Source organism: Opisthorchis viverrini (assembly GCF_000715545.1).
Source record: "Opisthorchis viverrini unplaced genomic scaffold opera_v5_96, whole genome shotgun sequence".
Taxonomy (NCBI): Eukaryota; Metazoa; Platyhelminthes; class Trematoda; order Opisthorchiida; family Opisthorchiidae; genus Opisthorchis; species Opisthorchis viverrini.
The window spans coordinates 579,928-599,356 of record NW_008751749.1 but is presented as its reverse complement, the minus strand read 5'-3'; the positions used below and the strand labels follow the sequence as shown (position 1 = coordinate 599,356).

Below are 19,429 nucleotides of genomic sequence, written 5' to 3'. Positions count from 1 at the left end.
ATTATGAGAGCTAGACGATATCTCGCGTTCGTCTTCAGCTCTGAGTCTTCACTGATAGCCAATGTACACAATCAACAACGTTAAAGGTGCCCATGTATGTAGCAAACTTTCCGGGGGAAATTATGCAAAAATAACCTACTACTGTCATACATCAACAAAATAAGGGCAACAAGGATAGTCTTAGCAAATTCGCTTTCACACATCGAAAATCATACTAGGGACAAAACGGCAAGTGCCCATGTATGTAGCAAACTTTCCGGGGAAAATTATGTAAAAATAATCTACTACTGTCATACATCAACGAAATAAGGTCAACAATGATAGTCTCAGCAAATTCGCGTTCACACATCGAAAATGATACTAAGGACAAAACGGCAGACTACAAAGAACAAACGTAATCATATCTCTTTTCAGAGGGGTTTGGTAAACAATCGGTGGATTGTTTACCAAACCCCCCTGAAACGATGACTTCCCAATCGGTCCCAAACATTTTCCAATTGATTGTAATCATATCTCATTAATGGCTCAGTAGAATTATAAGGATGTAGAAATGCTTCAGTCCCAAATCGCCGCCTCTTGACTTCCAAGGAATCCTTTTTGATAAAAACAAAGCTCGGTTATAGCACCCTTTTGGTGCCTGACTGCCATGCCACCCGAAGGAAGCATGAGGACTGGGATATTGCCAGGTTGCCCAAGCCTAGACAGGGAAGTCGAGAGGCAGAGGTCGGGTTCGAACCACGAACCTTTCGGTCAGTAAACATTCGCGCTCTAACCACTCAGACCATCTCGCTTCCTCATTTTTGATAGTCCTCTCTCAGTTCCTCCCTGAGGTACTTGATGCCATAAGTGGATTGGAAAAGACGTACCAGAAGGAGTAAAGTGAACAGCATGGTTTGGCTGACAGAAGCTAACTTAAATAGGCCATACAGTTTGCATACCTCCTCCTCGTATAAGTTTTTCCAATTCACTCAAAGTGTCGGGGAAATTTGAATAACTGAGTGGGGATTTCGGAACACAAACTTCCGACGAACACAACCGCTCACCACGTGCTTTATTGCAACCAGTGTACCAGATGGAGATACCTATTCAAGTGTAGAAACTGCTAGAACAACTGCCGTCTACTAGAATTTCTTGAAGCAGCTAAAACCCACTGCTGCACAATCAGGCCAACCAGTCACATCTCCCTATAGGTAGTGAAGATTCAAGTGTGAATACTGCGTTAAACTTCAAAAAAACGTCAGCTTCCAATTCCCCAGCTGGTGTTTTATCATCGCCAGTATTAATAATGTTTGCATTATCAAACAGTAGATGCAGTTGATTCCTTGCTACCCCGATTTAAGCCACCTGGACACAGAGAACGCTTCCTCAGGATGAAGCAACTATCACGCACCTTCTGAGAATTATATTCCAAATACAATTAAACATACGATCCTTAACCAACCTGATCTGGTATGTTAGGAGTCCAAAATATCGATCAGTGGCAATTAATTCTCAAAAATGCTTCCCGAAGCTATGTAGAATGTACACTGCAAACTTTTTACTTCAAAAAAATAGTTATTAGCTGTAATTAGGCAATGTGGACTCTTCAAGCCCACCATAATAAAAATGGCTTGGACCGGCTTTGTTCATAAAACTGTAGGAAAAATGGATATGATATCTTTAATGTCACTAACCCGTAATAGTGCAGTATGAAACAGTGTATACTGTACAAAAATAAAGTTTTGTCGGTTTACTAGAAATCTACTTCTGTTTGAAAACGTACTTGAGGATAAAGAAAATAGCTCCTAGACTCCACTGCACGTCTGTACCGTTTATTTCATTGACACGATGCAATTTGTCATAGGTCTTTGGAAACTTGAAGCCATCGTGCAATACGGTGACCACGTAAATGGCCTTGAAACAATGGTGCCTGTCGCGAGGAGCATAGAAGAAACGTCACATTTAACATGGTTAAAATCGACTTAAAAACAATTAAAACAAAACATTCCTTTTGCAATTATTTTGTCTTGTTGACTTCTGAGTGAATTAAAATTAAACTTTGTCTGCGAGAATAAAAAAGTCGACTTTGGAGAGACAGAGTCCATACATTGGGAAGCAGATGTCGTTTCGATCAAAGGAAATAAACATTGATCTTCTAGAAATACGTAATTGCTCAGGTATCGAATCGGACCGAATGCCAGACCGGACAAAGATATTCCTTCAAAGGTATCGGCTTTTCGTAGCCTAAACTACGTAGTGTCTCAGACGAAAGAACCTAGGTTGCAGCTCATATACGCTTCATTTTCAGCCACAAACAGGCACTCAGGCATTTTAGTTAGTGTGTGATTCTTTAAACTGAGCTGGTAAATACTCAGCCAATCAAAAGATTGTGGTCCGTAGGTATCAAACATAACCCCCGTCAAAAGTGCGTGGCTAGCTATTGGCTGGTTGAAAGGAACCTGACCAACCGATGCGTGAGTTACGCTGAAGTCCATTAAAGTCTTACTACTGAATGCATACAAAAAACTTTACGAAACACCGAGTACTAGACTAAAAATCACCTTTTTGGAGTCAGTGTTAGCAAGTGGCTGGCATTCGGAAATTTTGCGCAAGTGCTGCAAGAGTGATATCAATGTGATATTTCTACGATCGTCTGCAGTATCGGCAAAAGACCATTAACAAGAACGTTTTCTCTGAGTTTTTTCTTTAACCCATGGTTGTCATGGTTCAAGGGTCTGTAGGCAAAGCGTGTCTACGCAAAATGCCTGGCTTTGGAGCAAACAACGTAAATTTGCCAGTAAATCTTGTTGTTTTGTACTATCGATTTTGTGTAAATATCCATGTACCTCTATACTTTATGTTCTCAACTGGAAGAAGGAACTGCCATCGTTTTGCTTGTAACCAGTTCACGAAATACATAGGAAGTTTGGGCATAACCGACGGTTTTCAACATGACAGATCTGCGAAAAGCATACTCCACTTTCTTCGCTTGCAGTGAAACATTAAGACAGCCGTTTGACGCGTAGTAGTTTCCCTGAGGAACTAAGTTCAATGCCTAGGGAGAATCAGGCATTGTTATTTTTGAACGATGAGATAAAATGCAGGTCAGTTCAAGGTTTAATTCTCCATATTCTCCAAAAACTGCAGTAGATATGCACAATTCATGAGCTAGATCTGGCCTAAGGTTCAAGACACGGGTTCCCAATCTCATTGTTCATGATCACTACTAATCTTTCCTGTCCGCATCCAAGCATCTCAAAGGGTATTCGGCGTCGTGTTTGCCTCAGGCTCTTCAGAACTGTGCAGAATGTCGGTTTTGAACGGTACATGAACCGCCTCGAAGCAAAACATGGGGTAGTCCATAAGGATGCATTTTCAACCAGTGTACGTGGGTCATGTGGTGTATGATTTGATCATGGACGCAGACCGCTCTGTCTATTTTCGGTAACTAAGTTCAGTGAGCCTATATTCTGTCAGTTTGGAAGGAGTAGGATTGTCAATAGTGAAAAAAATATGATCGTGTGATTCATGCTAAAAGCAACCAAGGCTCGTTTAGGCGGTTTGTAACGAAGATGCCATGATCGACCTATCCAGGTAGCTGCTACATATCCTATCTGGATATGACATCACACTCAAACAAACCGACTGACCGCAATGAATTCGAGTTTCAGTCTAGTTGACAGCCAATTTCGGGTAGAAGACTGTCCCAAACGAATCTAAGGAGAGTTGTTAAATCTCGATAAAGATTTCGTACTGTCAGTGAGGTCAACCTATGCTGAAAATCCGGAAAAAACCGTAAGCCTGTTTTGCTCACTGCTGGGAATCACCATTGGACAAAACTCAGTTTTGTACCCGCGACCTAGTGGTTGAACACTTGAACATTTGGACGAATAGAATCATTTACATAACAACTGGGTCTTCAAGGGAGACTCAACTCAATCTCTTGACCATTCCACCTGGAGCGGCTGATCAGCAGTGCGACAGAGAGCACACAGCGCCACTGAACCCTTAATTACGGAAGCCACATATAGCTCTCACGTATTGACAGGCTACTTGAGGTTGCGGGTTCGAAACTCTAAGCTTCGTGTTTTCCAGCCAGAGGGAAACATCTGCAGAGTGATTCTCAGTTTTCTAGCCGTCGATTGGCTTCACTAACTGGACGAACATTTCAATCAAACTAAATACCTTAAGAGATGGATCACAAGATGCAAGAGCAGTGCGGTCAACAAATTTAGAAAATGATAGTACCATTTATTGTGCACGTGTTTCCTTTGCTTTGTAAGCTTGCTGGAACAGTGTTCCCGATCTCCGCCACATATCTTTGGGGGAAGAAACATGGTTGCAGTACCAACAGTAGACGCGCTTCTACCTGGATATTAAAGCATTCCTAATTCTTATCACATATACCGTCAACAGCCCCCCAAATGATGCAACTTAGCGGTGGTCATAGGAGTCGGTCATCGCTAACGATATTAATGAATATTCATTTCTAATCAGTGTCCACCATCGCATGATTTCTTTCCAGTCTTAGTCCCCTACTCATTGTAGAAAAATAGGGCAACCACAGTAAATCGAACTCACATTTTTATTTTGAGGAACTTTTTGTACCTAAAAAATGGAGAAAACAAAAATCGATGTGAAGTCACTCATCAGTTGAAGGTTAAACAATGCATCTTGATGGAGGCACTGGCAAACTCTGCTTCTTTCCGTAGTTTGTTGATGTTTTGTTTAGGTTTCGGAAGGGGGGAGGACTTAGAGAGCCGTGGAAATAAGTAAACAGACTGCGTGTTTCATACCGATCGTGTGTTTGACCAGCCGTCTTTTGGGTGGGTTCAGGTCAGTCAACCAGTGGGGTTTCTCATGTGAGCGGAGTTATCCAGATGTAGACAGCGATATGCATGCCATTGTTCATGTAGTTCCTGCTTACTTCTTCTAAGTACTTCATGTATTATAAAACCAATCGGAAAATCTATAGCTGGTAGTTTTTTTAGTGTCTTTGTGATGGATGAAATAATCCTTCTACTTTAACCAAGAATGAGGTGAGCTTTCGACATCCCGTTAGGTTATTTATTGATACGATGACGATGGTACGTATAGGTTACATGTTGGGAATTCTGTTTTGGTTTTTAGACTAGGAATGTTGCAAATACGTGCTTGTTTCCACACCACGTGTTGCTAGCTCTCGAGTTAATAAAAAACTTGTCGTATCCCGTGGATTACTTGAGGAAGCATCCTGCGCCATTGTACTGTGACCGAAGCAATTTCCAAATGTCGTATGCAACTCTTTGGGATACCCCTGTCAGTTTACTAACTAGATGGCTTCTGTAATCATTCCCAAAGGGTGATATCGGATGTTCTGTCTCCCCGCAGAAAGCCAATCCGTGGCTGCATCGAGATGGCAAAAAATGTTTGCTTGTAAAGACATATCACCTCAGTTAAATCATATGAACTGATATAGCGACCCGGGTGAACAAATATGTCCACCGTCCAAGTGTGCTCATCGGCCAGCATGCTCGTCCGGTTCAATCTTACTCCGTCCTCCACTATAATTTCAAATCTTACGGGTGCAATCAGACTATCAAACCATGCAGAGTGATCATTTGATCAACTTAATATTGTTGCATTTCGCAGGACGTCCTTCAAGCCTGCCAGCAAACCTCCCAGGAGTACTTCAACCCCACGCGCGTCAGTTGGTCGTGGAGAGATTGCCCTTGTTGCACTGACGACAAAATTGAAGAGTAAAGGAGAGGAGTGATAGCCTTGCTCTACATCCCTGGATACTGCGAAACTAGACAGAACTTTACCATGGACATCCATGGAAGGATAGATACAGTTCTATTACAAGAATCAGGAGTTTACATCTTTGCACGACAGTAATGGTACAAGACGATCAGCAGAATCGAATACAAAATTCAATTTGAAGAGATGTATGTTGTTTGTTTATGAGGGTTCTGTCGATATTGCAGAATCAGCCAAAGAGTACGCTTCGCGCCATCCCCAGTGATACCACTCAGCAAGGTTGTTTAAAGGTGTCTCCACGGTGTTCGATCAAACTGGCCAAGATGAGGCCTCGAATAAGTAACATGGTAATCGTTGAGTTGTAGCCAAGTTTCTACGACACCAAGAGGGAGCTTAAAGGCTTAGGTGCTGCCACTTCGCCCAAGCCTGCACAAAAGCAGTCCGGATGAAGATGTTGGGTGTGGATCACCAAACTTATGGTCAGTAGGTTCGTGCCTGGATCACAGAGCCACCTGACCAGATATGAGTTCTGAAATTACCTTGGAATGCCAAGCTGATTCCAGGGCAATTTTTGCCATAAAACGAATACAATAAAAATGTTTTCAGCAAAACCAACTGTACTACGGACTGCATTGTACTTTATCAAACACTTCGACTTTGTTGATACGACATTTCTCCGGGCCATGCCATAAGGCTTTAATGTCCGGACATCGGCGTCAACATAACCCAAGCTTTTGAGTTGACACGGAAGATCCTGGCGATAACTTGCTAAATCACCCAAACCGAATTCAAAATTGATATGATGCCGAACTGGGATTACGTTCTTTCCGTCGAACGGGTGTGCAAAGGCGCTTTAGAATTACACTGGTAAAAGACAATCAAACAATGCGTTAAAAATAAATAATAACTAAAACAAAAAGATAATCAAAATAAATAAAATAAATTTTCACTCTAACCATTGAGCCATCTCTCATCCCAAATAATGAGTTGCAGTCCCCAGTCACGCCGAAGGCGTCATGAACTTGGTTAGAAAATACTGTCCCACGATAGAATCTTTTCTTACAATGTCCCACAAATGTGGTACCGCATTTCAGGTCCTATCAAACGAACATTTGACCACAAACATGCTCGCATATAGAGGCTGCCTTCAGGCGGATTGAAACAAAGTCCTTCAAAGCTGTCTTGGTTTAGAATCAGATTAATCTATCGCTTTAGGACACACAAGTCCGCGTGCACGGCAACAACTCGTGCTTTACTGTCCTATAATCTATCATATTCTCGTCTGATTCAGACTGTGTCCTATTCACACACTTTGCTTGCGTTGCATGTGTGTTCGAGAAACTATCGGCTACAAATCGGCCTGTTTGTTTTCAAAATCAGTGCGTGTTCCTGTGTCACACCCTCGAAATTATTTTCAACGGACACATTTCATGTTTTGGTGTCATATCGGGTTGCCAGTAATGGTTGATACAGGTTGCAAGGTTTTCACATGATAGCAGTGAAAAAAAATTTTTTTTCTGGTCAGGTGCCCTCCACATATGGTCATAGGTGGTCATAGTAAACGGCACGTGATAGCCAACAGATTGCATGTTTAATTGGAGGCAAAATATAAACGGGGTTCACAAACACCGAAGTTCAGCTTCGGTTGAACATATAAACAAAGCCGGCACTAGTCTGTACGGGGTTGACAACTGACTGATATTGACAGTAATGTATCACTATGAGCTGTGCATGATAGGCACTGGAGGTTGGTCAAAACGTAATGCTTGTTGGCCTTCGACTTGTATCGATCATCAGGCACATTAGTTATCAGTCGATGTTGAGGAATCGAAACGTCCGAATTGGGTTGCACATCCGCAAGCTTGTTTTTTTCTCAACAGGAACAGTTCGAAAGGCTCACTAGTGATTTTGAATTCTTTCAAACCCGATAAAAAACACGTAATTAAGGTGAAACTGTTGTTTTTAGAAATTTATCACAGACTTATCGTTAAGTGAAATTGATGCAGACACCTTAACTGGATATTTGCCGACTCGTGCATTATCGTACATTAATTTTGTGACTTGGAGAGCTGAGTTTTGAAATGAAGGCTTGTTTTCATGAACCAGGAGCTGATAAAATCGAAAATGCACACCAAACACCTAACATCTTCAAAAGAGCGTCCAGCAAATTGTTCCGACCGCTGTCCTCTCAAAAGAGATGCCAACACCTCCATCTTGAAAAGTGTCACCATATTTGTGGAATGTAAAACTGCAGCTTAGAAGCTGATTTAATATCTTTAAAAAAATGACAGCTATTGAAAAATAACTGGCAGTTTGTTGCTCAGCAATGAATGAAAGGGAATAAAAACCAAAAATAATGTTCAAAAGCGTAAACTTCCGACTCCAATGGCTGGATAAAAGCACACAAAATGTAGAAAATGAGAAATGAAACAAATAAAAAGACAAGATTTGCGAACAAATTCTTTGAATTGATCAGTAGTCTATCGTTTCGAAACAGCTTTGAGTAGTTTACCGAGGGTAGTAGAAAACTATTGCCAATGGCATTTCGAAGACCAATCAAGAGCCGGTCATTTTTCGTCAATCTTCGTTCTAAGCTCAAACGCCCTGGATATTCATAAGATGCGTAGAAAGATCATGATAAACCAGAGACTAGTCACACGAATGATCATGAGCTATAGGAATACCCCAAGGGCTTTGTTACCTAAGTGTCACATCAAAGACAATTCATACAACAGAAACAAGATGAATTGGAGTGTAAGACGATTCTCTAATTAGTTTGCTATTTCTCCGGCGTCTTTCACTGTAGTTCGGAGTTCCAACTATCAAATTACCTCATATTGTGTCACACATCCGCAAATGGCTATGTACGTTCACAGTACAATGATACACACACAAAGCAGTTACGGACGAACTGGCTCTAAATAACAACTAAAGGTTCTCGGGGACTGATTGCTCTGCCAAGGCAAGCGTAGATGGAACAAATTGGAGCTGGTTTGTCTGTTGTTTATTGATTATGACCATGTTTACGATCTCGATGAACGCCATTCTGAACATGTTGCGGTTTACGTTCCAGCCGCCAGGTATGCGGTATGTTGACGCACAGTCGCTTGCCGATATTCGCTGAAACTTCCAACGATTGTTGTTCTCTTTTCTTCCTTTCTTTAGCTTTTCTTTCCACTTGAGTTGCGGTTTTACGTGACTCGGCTGTGGCGTGTGTTCATAGGCACAGTTGTCTGTCATCATCAGATTAATTCTGTCTTGGAATATGCTTGACAGTGAGTTTGCTGCCCATCCGTAGCACCTAACCACTGCTATACGTAAATGACCTGTGACACTTCGAGGATTTTACCCTTCAAGAAGACAACAAGGTGAAAACAAGAGATTGTGTAACAATACCAAGCGTGATATCGCTTGTTATCGCTTCTGACAGGCACGTTAGTTGATCGACAAAACTAGGGCAGCTACCGGGTCGGCGGTTAAGGAATTGGACAGATCGGACACAGTGTTCAAGCCTCAACACGTTTGCACCTCCAAAATTGTTCGGCCGGAAAACAAACTAGTCTTCGACGACATTTAACCGGATTTCCGGCAAGTTTGTGCACTGCCGACGAGTTCTTCAGCGTTCGCTGCGTACTGAACACAGTCAGCATCTCAAAGCTGCGGAATATCACCCCAAACGATGGCGAAGTCGGGACACACAGTCAGGTCCTCAAAAGTAATCTACCTGGGACACGTGTATATCTAACGGTGGTCCATCACAGTTCAGCATACCTCAAAATCAGCCTAGGTCACGCCTGCTATCGGCCGGAGCCGAGAATGTCAAATTTCAGTTGTGACCAAAAGACGATTAATCTTCTATGACGCAGTAAACTAGCCTACACTGAAAGAGCCCAGACGTCTGAGGGATGACTTGAAATCATCAGTGAACTATGGCTTAGTTCGAAAGAATCATTTCCGCTTCTCTATAATTTTTCTGCTCGGCTATAGGAGACTAGTCGATGCAAGTGGTAACCTCAAGAGCGTAACGCGTTCTGCAGACTAAAGTGCAGTCTGGGGGGATGAAAATTGGAAGCAAACAACGAGCTACTGGCCAGTGCAGGTATATTTTAGTTCGGTGACCTTTCTACCGCAAGTGGATCTGCTCACGATTACCAATGTGTTAAATTTGAGGTAACGCTAACTTCTGAGACCACGCAGTAACCTCAAACGATTAATTCACCGGGCCATCATGCTGCTCCATCTTCATTTCCAAATCCAAACAAAATCTCAATTTATTACTTAAATGACTCATAAGTGTATGTTCCACTTGGCTATTTAACCCCACTCGTGTCTGTGCCATTCGTGGTGGTAAGGCCTGCTTCCCTTCCGTGTATTTTCGATTAAGTAGTCTAGCTACGCAGAGTGTCATGCACTTTCGTCAATAAGCGTAAAAGATATCACAGATCCTTTTCCAAGTATCTCCTGCGAAGAAAACCCCCTTCCAACAGAGACCGCCGTGTAAATTATCGTCGGTGATGTCACACTCCACTCTAAAATACAGGCCATTCCCGCGTGAATCAAAAGGCCCTGTTATCCTGTGGAATCGTACGCTTGAGGCATATCTTATTTGCGAACCAGCGATCGACCACCCTGCATCTGAGAAATGAGACTGGTATGAGTACAACTCATACTGGACAGTGGATCACCATAGAGTACCGTAGGGCCACATTTCTTTCGGAACCTAGTAATTTCTCTCCCATCGTAACTTGCACCATACACCCTGAACCAGCTGTTCTGTACGATAGACCGGTTGTCGGCTCAAGTAAAGGGGCTCAACTCTGCCCGAACCGGAGTGTACAAATATAATCACATAAACAGTGGGTTTGCCCGACACACACGATTTCTGTCACAGAACTACTGTAGTAGTACGTCACTCTACTTGAAAAACTGAAAAAGCTTTGGCCTAATCGAAGTACGTGTGACATTATTCGATCCCCGCGTGTCCATCATCACAACAAAGCGCCGAAATAAGTTTAAAAGCCCTACTTCGTATCTCAGGAACTGTTCTCGAAACACCTGAGTGAAGTTGTAAAACGACCTTACGATGAATAAGCCTTATTTTGTAGACAACACAGAGTGAACTACATCATAACTGTTGTCCGAGCTGATTTTCAAGGTAAATTTCTAAAATCCAACGTGGTACCGGAGACAAAGTGATAAATAATCCAATCAGATGACAGTCCAGATGACACCATCAAACCAATTACTTTCTCAAGTTCTAAGCACCGGCAAAAACTTTCAGTAGCCACGAGTAAATCATGCGGCATACAAAAATTTCAGTATGCCAGCGCTGACGACCGGCATTGCGAAACACGGGGTAATTAACTCGACAGCCCGGGGGACAGGCTTGTCGGATACATTAGTTTACATAACGTACTCTCTCGGTTGCATACAAATTTGGTTTTGACAGGCGACTTAACTGAATTCAGCTTGATATCTTTCGTTTATGATGAGTTCAAGATTGACGGAACCTGGAAGACTACGTCTACCAGGTGAGCCCCAAAGAGGAGTGTCCAAAGGTTTTCAGCAACCTTATGAGTAGTAGGTTACGTCTAGAAAACTACTCCCAACATCGTACCACATGAAACACGAGGCAGTCTGTTGCAGCACATTCAGTTAAAAAGAACTTTCATGAATAAAAGATTCAGCAGCCAACCTACACTTACGCATTTTGCCACCAGAGCTAATTACCGGCAGTTGAACGCTCATTTTTATTTGCAGAGAGTAAGTCTAGTATATGTATGAGAGGAGGTATAATTCTCGTTTGCTAGAAAAGCTCACCTGTATTCCAGGATAGGTATAGTCGTGATCCGAATTAGCTCCGAATGTTCAGTGGGCTTGGTACTAACTTTATCTTGTATTGACGTAAGTGCTAAAACCGTCTGTAGTAGGCTCCGTTGAAACTACGCTGATTGAGAGAAATTGAACAGGCCAAATTCTGAATAAATGCGACTAATGCGTTCAAAAAAGAGTAAGATTCTATTCACCACTCCTTGATGAAGGACGAATAGCGGGACCCTAATACGAATAGGTAGAAACGATTACCTCTTTCTAACCGAAAAATGTTCAAAAACCAATTGTTTTTAGAACGAAAAACAAGAATAAATATAAAGTGTTTGGATGGTGCAGAATTCGTACAGAGAAGACAGGAGATTTTATAACGAAAAGGAATCAGCACGATATAGCACCGAAGATCATGAAATTAAGAGGTTCATACTCCCTTAACCTGATGGACATCTTCTGAGATCCTCAGATTCTCTGTAAAGGCAACAGCACCATACAGTTGTCATTGTCATCAACCGTCATCGGGGACACATCAGTGTTCAACAGAGATGCACCGTTGCCGCACTACCATGCTCTTTAAGACTCTCAGTGTAAAAAGATGAGTAGAAGTTGATGAAGAGGGGATCTGTCGCTAGTCCACCATAACCATTCCGGAGTGTCCACACCTCCCGACACTCGTTCGGACAGTCCGGATAGCTCTACGGCTATTAGATGGACTAGTGAACTGGAGCCCCAACAGACGATTCCCCTAACACTTAGATAGCATGGCCGTTTGATTGTTTCTTCATAATTAAGTAGCGAATCTGAACTCGCCGTCTGCTTACTAAGGTCCGATCATTAAGCCACTAAATTTTACATTATATATATTCCACCAGCGTAGTCATATATCGCACTGATACCTTAATGTTCTGTGACATTCTAGAACAATAACGGTGGAAAGGACGGAAGAGATGGGTAACCTTCCTTTATTTTTCCCACTGCCACCGTAAAACTTATTACCGACGAAATTGTTCAATTTTAGGCCACGATGGTTAGCACCCAAGTAGTCCGAATAACTGATCCAAATCTGCACTCATTATCACCCAATAGACGTGGCACCATCAGGCTTTTGTTTACGAGTACTTTTTCTCCATGACGTTTGCTCCGAAATTAGTACACACCCTGGGACGTGCGCTAAAAACAGCGGTTAAACAGTAATCACATGAGCACTGTTCAATCGTCCCTGGCGTTCAGTCCTGGTAAAGTCTGTCCTAAACTGTTACTGTTTTATTGGCCAGTAAACATGGCCCATAACTGGTTGAATTACCTCTTTTTTAGTTGGCGTCTGGACGCCTTTTCGTCAATTTCACTAGATCCGAGTGTGAACTCATCGGCGTCCTTTTACACTAGTAGTGCCGTGCAATCGCATAGCATACTCTTGTTGCTGACTTTCGACTTGGAGTTGTGGCGAATTTCCAAGTATTCACTCTGGAAAAATGTACCCGTTTGAATACTCCGTAAGCCGTTTAGTTGCTTGTCTGTTGTTTGACATGAATTTTTTGTTGATTAGCGAAGGAACAACGTTGTCACACACTTCAGTGTGTCACACCGAACCCCTATCAGTTGATCACAGCTTTCTTGAATCAGGCAAGAAGTTCCCCACACGTTTAATTTAACTACTCACAAGCCAGTCGCCTGCCATGGACAATAGAGTAAACGTCCCCGGCTCACATTCAAACTGCAACAATGAGCTCTTTACTACCTCATTAAACTTGAATAAGTGATGGATGACAAGGAGATTCAGAACTATCTGGATTCAGGCACTCATAAGCGGAAATCTTCATCATTTGCAGATAAGATTCGCTTTCAGAAACCCTGTTCTTTCGATGAGTTTCTTGACCACAGGGCGCAAAAAGTGCTTCACACAAAGCGAGCTGTCATAACACTCCACACGCGTATTCGACATAACATAGTCGAGGAGAATACGTGGCCAATAAATTTCTCCGCCGCTCCGTGGTGAGCTTCATCACCGTTTGGAGAACAGTTCACTTTTTCAGCTATAACGGTTTGGTAAATACTCTCAATCAGACCTCCATACTGATTCTCAGTGATTCGCGGAAAATTTAAACGACGAACAGTCCGCTGGCACGTTAGTAAAACAAGCGTACCCTGCAGGTCGCAAAATCTCTTCAAAAACTAAGTGTTCCCTTCTAGGCGAGAATAAAATCAAAAACGTCAAAGCTGAGGGCTGCGAGACCCTTAATGAAGGTATAGAGCCAATCCTTGTAACGTAGTTTACTGTCGCTAGAAACTTTGTGTGTGCGTGAAAGGAAGTCCATCAGGATCCAGGAACATGCTTGGTCTAGTGCTGTTCTCTCTGGTGAAATTCCAACACATTCGAAGGAAAACGAAATTCAGTGGATCGATATTCGATCCGTGTGGTACATGACATCGTGAATGGTAACGCTTTCCCCGTTTGGAAGGGACTCAATAATTGAGCACTACAGCGATTTCGTGTCATATTGATGCAATGGAAACATGGTTTCCACCGCAGACATTAGGGATCACATATTGCTACAAGCGTGAAAAATGTTACCACGGTGATATTAGGGCCGAGCGCCTAAATTTACCACACCATCATTCAGGTCAAAGTTTTACTATCCAGCTCAGGTTTCGTGCGTGGTATGCCAAACTCATTCAAAACTCGTATTTCCAGAGATTTTTTAAAATATATATTTTTGGTGCAAACAGCCGACAATCTCCAAGCTTATGGTAATAAGCTTATGGCAATAAACGTAACGTGAGGTTGCTTCAAGCACCAAGTTATTTCTCACTATTGAGAAAGCTATTTTATTCTGTATTAGGAGAACCAGCTCCGAACGTAACGGCACTACAAAACAGCCAATAGAATGAGCGTTCTCGTTGAGATATTTGATTGGTTGTTTTTCACTCGCCCTTGACAGATGAGTTGTATTCTGAGTACCACTTTTTTGACCCGCTTGTACGCGACAGTGATCGATAGATCAGCTGGTTCGTACATTCGTTGACTTTTTCTGGTCTGGTCAAGTGCACCAGGCTATCATTCGGCTATCCAGACTGTGGTTCACGGTAATGAGAAGGCATTAAGGAGACGGTGGTCCACAACACCAACAGATAAAACCCTCATAGAATCGTAAACTGGTTTTCGTTTGAAATTATGGTTCCTCTACATGTGTTTACAGCCCATTCTGAAGAAACAACTTTTCTCATGCAAGAGGTCAAGCAGTTTCGCTCTGTGATTAGACAATACCAGGAATAAGTACATCCGCATTTTAACAACCCTCAAGGAACTCCGCTCAGTGCGTTTCTGTCGAAACGGTTGGTGAAAATCACGTCAGGGAAATTAGCGGTCATCAGCCAGCTCCCTAGGGAATTATACGATCTGTGAGTTGAGCATAAAACACAGGTGAAAATGGCACAGTGCTCAGCTACCAATCGGAAAATATTCATTGAAAAAGCATTGTCGACCATCCTCAACGGGGATTTTAAAAAAATCTGTACGGAGCACTATGACACGTCCGCATATGTCACTAGCTGGATGAAGTCCCATTTCAATATGTACCTGAAGCACAAAGTTTCCAAATAGATAGAGAATGTTTATCAGATCAGTAACACTCTTTTTAACTGCTATTCTAATTCACCTAAAAAACGACCGCTCTCCGTGGATACTACAGAAACAAACAAAGTGGCAAAACTTGAGTATCGGGCCAGTTTTCACTGTGAATTTACACTTCTCGTTCACGTGACCAAAGCAACTCTTGAATAGGGGCTACGGAATCTGACGCAAAGCTAATCTACACTCTCCAAATTCATGAACTTGTGCAACGTACCGCACCCCGGTACGAACTCTCTTTCATGTTGTCTGTCAACAAAGGATCACAGCAGGTGGAAACCCTGTACCGTAGACCTTGGACTCAAGTAAATCAAATCCACTCCAGGCTATCCTTTTTCATTCCCTGAAGTTAATTACTTGTAGCCTAAAAATTACACCATTTCCGTTCTTTCTGGTCAGCACAACACCGGGGCGATCGAGCTGTTCATCCCAAAACACGGTCCATAAACCTTCGTTTTCTAACCAATTTCACACGAGCTAACAACGCGGTCAATTTCAGCTATCAGTTAGCGGTTAGTAGAATCTAGTTTCCAAGCAGTTTTGCTGCGGTAAAAATGTAAAAGAAGGAACATTCTGACACACCACTCTTTTTGTCTTTTTAATCGATTGGAAATACTCCTCTCCAAAAACACTTACTAACTGTTAGAACAAACCAACGGGAAGCCTTACTTTGGCTGGTTTTTCAAGTTAGACATGTTATTCTATACTGTGGGCGTTGAGTAGCCGCTATAAATAATATACACGCAGTTGAGTTTCGATGGTCTTGTTGGTGAACCTCCTTGGATCGCTGTTTACCATAATCTCCAGGATGACAAGTCGTTCGAGTGTTGTGAACTGCTGTCCAAGGATTCGAAGCAGTGCTTGCTTAGGACCGTATGGTAATAGTAAAAAGTACGCTGTGATATAATAATGTTCGATGTTTGCCACGGAGGAGAATTTTGGTAGCTCAGGTAGCACAGCTAGTCGTTGGTTTGTTCGTTCGTGTTATTGACGTGATGGTTGGGCGAATCCACCCACGTTTGGAACACAAAATACGAAAAGGATCACTTGGAGGAGCATAAAACACAACAAACAGGTAATCCCGTTGACAAAAGCACACAGGTCACGGAATTGTGAGTTGAAAAACGATTTCCAGTGACAAAACAGAGTTTTGTCTGGTCTCTCCAACAGATCCGATTTGATGGTTTGTCGAATAATGAATTACGGTAGCGGGATTTATAGTTGGAAAATTTATTATTTTTTTGCACACCCGAAGGGTTGATGTCGTACGATTTTACCAGGCCAGAGGATCATAGCTAACTTTGCATTGTGATACTCAAAAAGTCTCATTTTCTCTGGTTCTCAGAATTGGAGGTTCAAAAAAGTGGATTTTTTACACGACACTACCCCTCCGATCAGTCTGATTAGTGAAATATTGTATGTCTACACATTGACGCAGGTACAAATCCTGCCTAAACATGTAGACCCCACATAAAATTGCTTTTGGCTGTTCAGCATTTTGCATAGGTAAGAGAAGACAATCGTGGATGTTCGAAAGAGCCGGACAATAAAACGCTTTCGGAATATCATGAGAAAAAACGTTAAGTTCCGATAGCTAGGAATAAAGAACACGGAAAACCGAAAGGCGATTATTTTGATCAAATACGAGGGGCTTCACTGGCGTTTTACACCCTTTCAGCTCGTACCATGATGTTTAGTGGATTTTGTAGGCGCCAGAAAAATCACTCAAATTAATTGGAAAACGGTTTGGCATCTGCTGAAAAGTCCAAACACCAAGATCGATCGATAGCCGAGGGAGGCACGAGAGAACTCTTAGTCTCAATAACGTTACCCGCAAAACAATGGAAAGTAATAAACTTTTACTCTGTAATCCAAAACACTCCAGGACACAGCGCGCGAGATGACTCAAGTGGTTAGAGCGCGAATTTACTGACCGGAAGGTCCGTGGTTCGAACCTGACCTCTGCCTCCCGACTTCCCCTGTCTAGGCTTGGGCAACCTGGCAGTATCCCAGCCCTCGTGCTTCCTTCTGGTGTCTTGGCAGCTAGGCACTTGAAGGTTGTTACAGCTGAACGATTATTATTATTACAGCGCGCATCCCTGCAGCTGTTCACGATGCTGTGAGGCGTTATAACCAAACGGTTTTTTTCAGTGGATACGAACGTCATAGCGCAGACCCTAACCCTCGTAACCTGCGAACTGCATACTGAGCCTACCGGCCGGCACTGGCGGGTGCTGACGCCTTTTTCCATCAGTGGCGCATGATTTTCTCTTCCTCATCATACATTTATTCCAGTGTTCTGCGACAACCTTCACGCCTCACGAACATTACCGTACATTCGGCCCCAGTCAAACATTTTCTAATGCGTACCAAATGTAACCGTGGTTCATAGACCATTTTGTCACCATAAACATGGTACGTGTGAATTGGGAATGCGTAAGCGCGCGTTCGAGTGCAAACACTAGAGACTGGTGTGTCGCAGTTCAATCGTATTTTATTCATCAATGCTGAACTGGATCAAGGGTTGACAACACAGATGTAGTAAGCCAGTCGACCGGAACCAAGTGTCGGCACAACTTTCTTGTGGATGCATTTGTGTGTAACTTTAACTTTTCTCTTGTCCACTGGCGTTCGCTTGCTTTTTCTAGCGTAATTTATGGACAGCGATAACACCTGTTCCGCTACCCTGGATGTTATGGTCCCATACTTTGTCCCTGTTCTACAAAAATACTCTCCTGAGCATATATCTTTTAGGCACTCATTTTTGCCATCTCTAGAACGGACAACAACAGCCCCGTTCGGCGATATACTCTTCTACAAAAAATGAGATGAAGGCTTGAAATGAATCTCAACCGAGTCTCTCCTTCATGGTATTCTCTAATTTAATGTGCCTCACAAGTGATGCCTCACTTTTGACTAAAAAGGATTCCAATATATCGAAGTATCTTCATCGATGAGACGATAATACAGGTGTTGTGATTCAGGGAGCTCAACAGTTCAGCTCACTTTCATCTTATACTTGTGTATAGATAAACACGGGGGAAAAGTTGGTAGCTCAGGCAGGGTAGATGGTCGTTGGCTTGTTCGCTGAGCTGGGCAATTGGATTGCAAACGTTTCATCCCCAATCGAGCTGACATCATCAGTGCGTAGTGGGGCGTAGCGGTGGGTTAGTGGTTGTTCGTTGAGTAGTGTTACTATACTTGCTACGAGCCGGGATGACCTTTGACCACGATGAGTTGTTCGGTCGGGTGGTCCCTTTGGTTGCTCTGTTATCCCGTGTCCTCATTCCCCCGTGCACTCAAAAAGTAGGAACAACCAGATATTCCGTTGAGGGTCTAGTTGACACCGTCTAAATGTACAAATCCCTGTCCAACCCCACCTCCCAGCCCAATCGACTATTCAGGTGCGTAATAAGCGTGATGGCTCAATACTGAACCCGTAATATGGCGAAAATACAAGTGGGTTGCATGTTCGCCTCCGTCTTAGGTCAAATCAAATCAAGCCAAACCGCAGAAGAATCTTTGGTACGAACGCCGCGATTGTGATCGTAATGGCGAAGTAGTACTGAATTTCTTCGTTCTGACTGGGAATCATCTAGCCTCGTTATAAAGACGAAACGTTCGTGTAGCACAGCGTCAACTATCAAAGTAAAAAAACCAGTCTTGCGATCTTTACTGTATGCCGTTCGTTTCTTTGAGGAAGAGTAAAAAGCACCTCCAGAGAATGATGTGAATCTGTTTGTTTTGCCTTTTCAGAGTCAACCGCCTACACATGTTTACATTCAAACTCAAGTAAAAAGATAATAAGAGATTGATACTAACGGCTTCGTGAAACTGGTCCTAAAATGTGACTCCGTGGTTAAATACGACTTAGCACGTCACGATAACGCCGTGGTTTTATGGAGAGAAAAAACGTTTGAGGCTCTTGCACAGCCAAAGATCCAATGGTTGGTGCGCTATTCGGGTTGCTTTATGAGCTCCTTTTAGACTCGCCTCGCTTATTTTACCCCAATTACTTGCTACTGTGACCAAAACCAGTATTCTTACGAAGGTGCGCGCGATGGGTGAGCAGTCCGAAAGTAGTCTACATTACCTCATGAGCCTAAATCAGCAATGACCTCGAGTTCTTGCCACTTACTTGACCACGATCATGTCTTAGATGTTCTGTTTACTTATTCCTTACACGTGTACGTTATGTGAAACAGTTTAAGGACAAAAGTAAGTAAAAAAAACTGTCTTTCCCCGGTCAACAAATCC

The 19,429-nt window shown here is 42.7% G+C and overlaps 2 protein-coding genes across 2 annotated transcripts in view; one reads left to right on the top strand and one right to left on the bottom strand.

The window, feature by feature from the left end:
* Positions 1-19,429, top strand: part of T265_05128 (hypothetical protein) — a gene marked incomplete at both ends in the record, with an annotated part of 68,669 nt that overhangs the window by 22,624 nt on the left and 26,616 nt on the right. Inside the window, one exon of the mRNA XM_009170052.1 lies at positions 8,884-8,929. Within this exon, the coding sequence (XP_009168316.1) occupies positions 8,884-8,929 (46 nt within the window). The remainder of the gene's footprint in view (positions 1-8,883; positions 8,930-19,429) is intronic.
* Positions 1-19,429, bottom strand: part of T265_05129 (hypothetical protein) — a gene marked incomplete at both ends in the record, with an annotated part of 45,075 nt that overhangs the window by 1,072 nt on the left and 24,574 nt on the right. The window contains 2 exons of the mRNA XM_009170053.1: positions 1,763-1,909; positions 4,561-4,587. Coding sequence (XP_009168317.1) covers positions 1,763-1,909; positions 4,561-4,587 — 174 coding nt within the window. The remainder of the gene's footprint in view (positions 1-1,762; positions 1,910-4,560; positions 4,588-19,429) is intronic.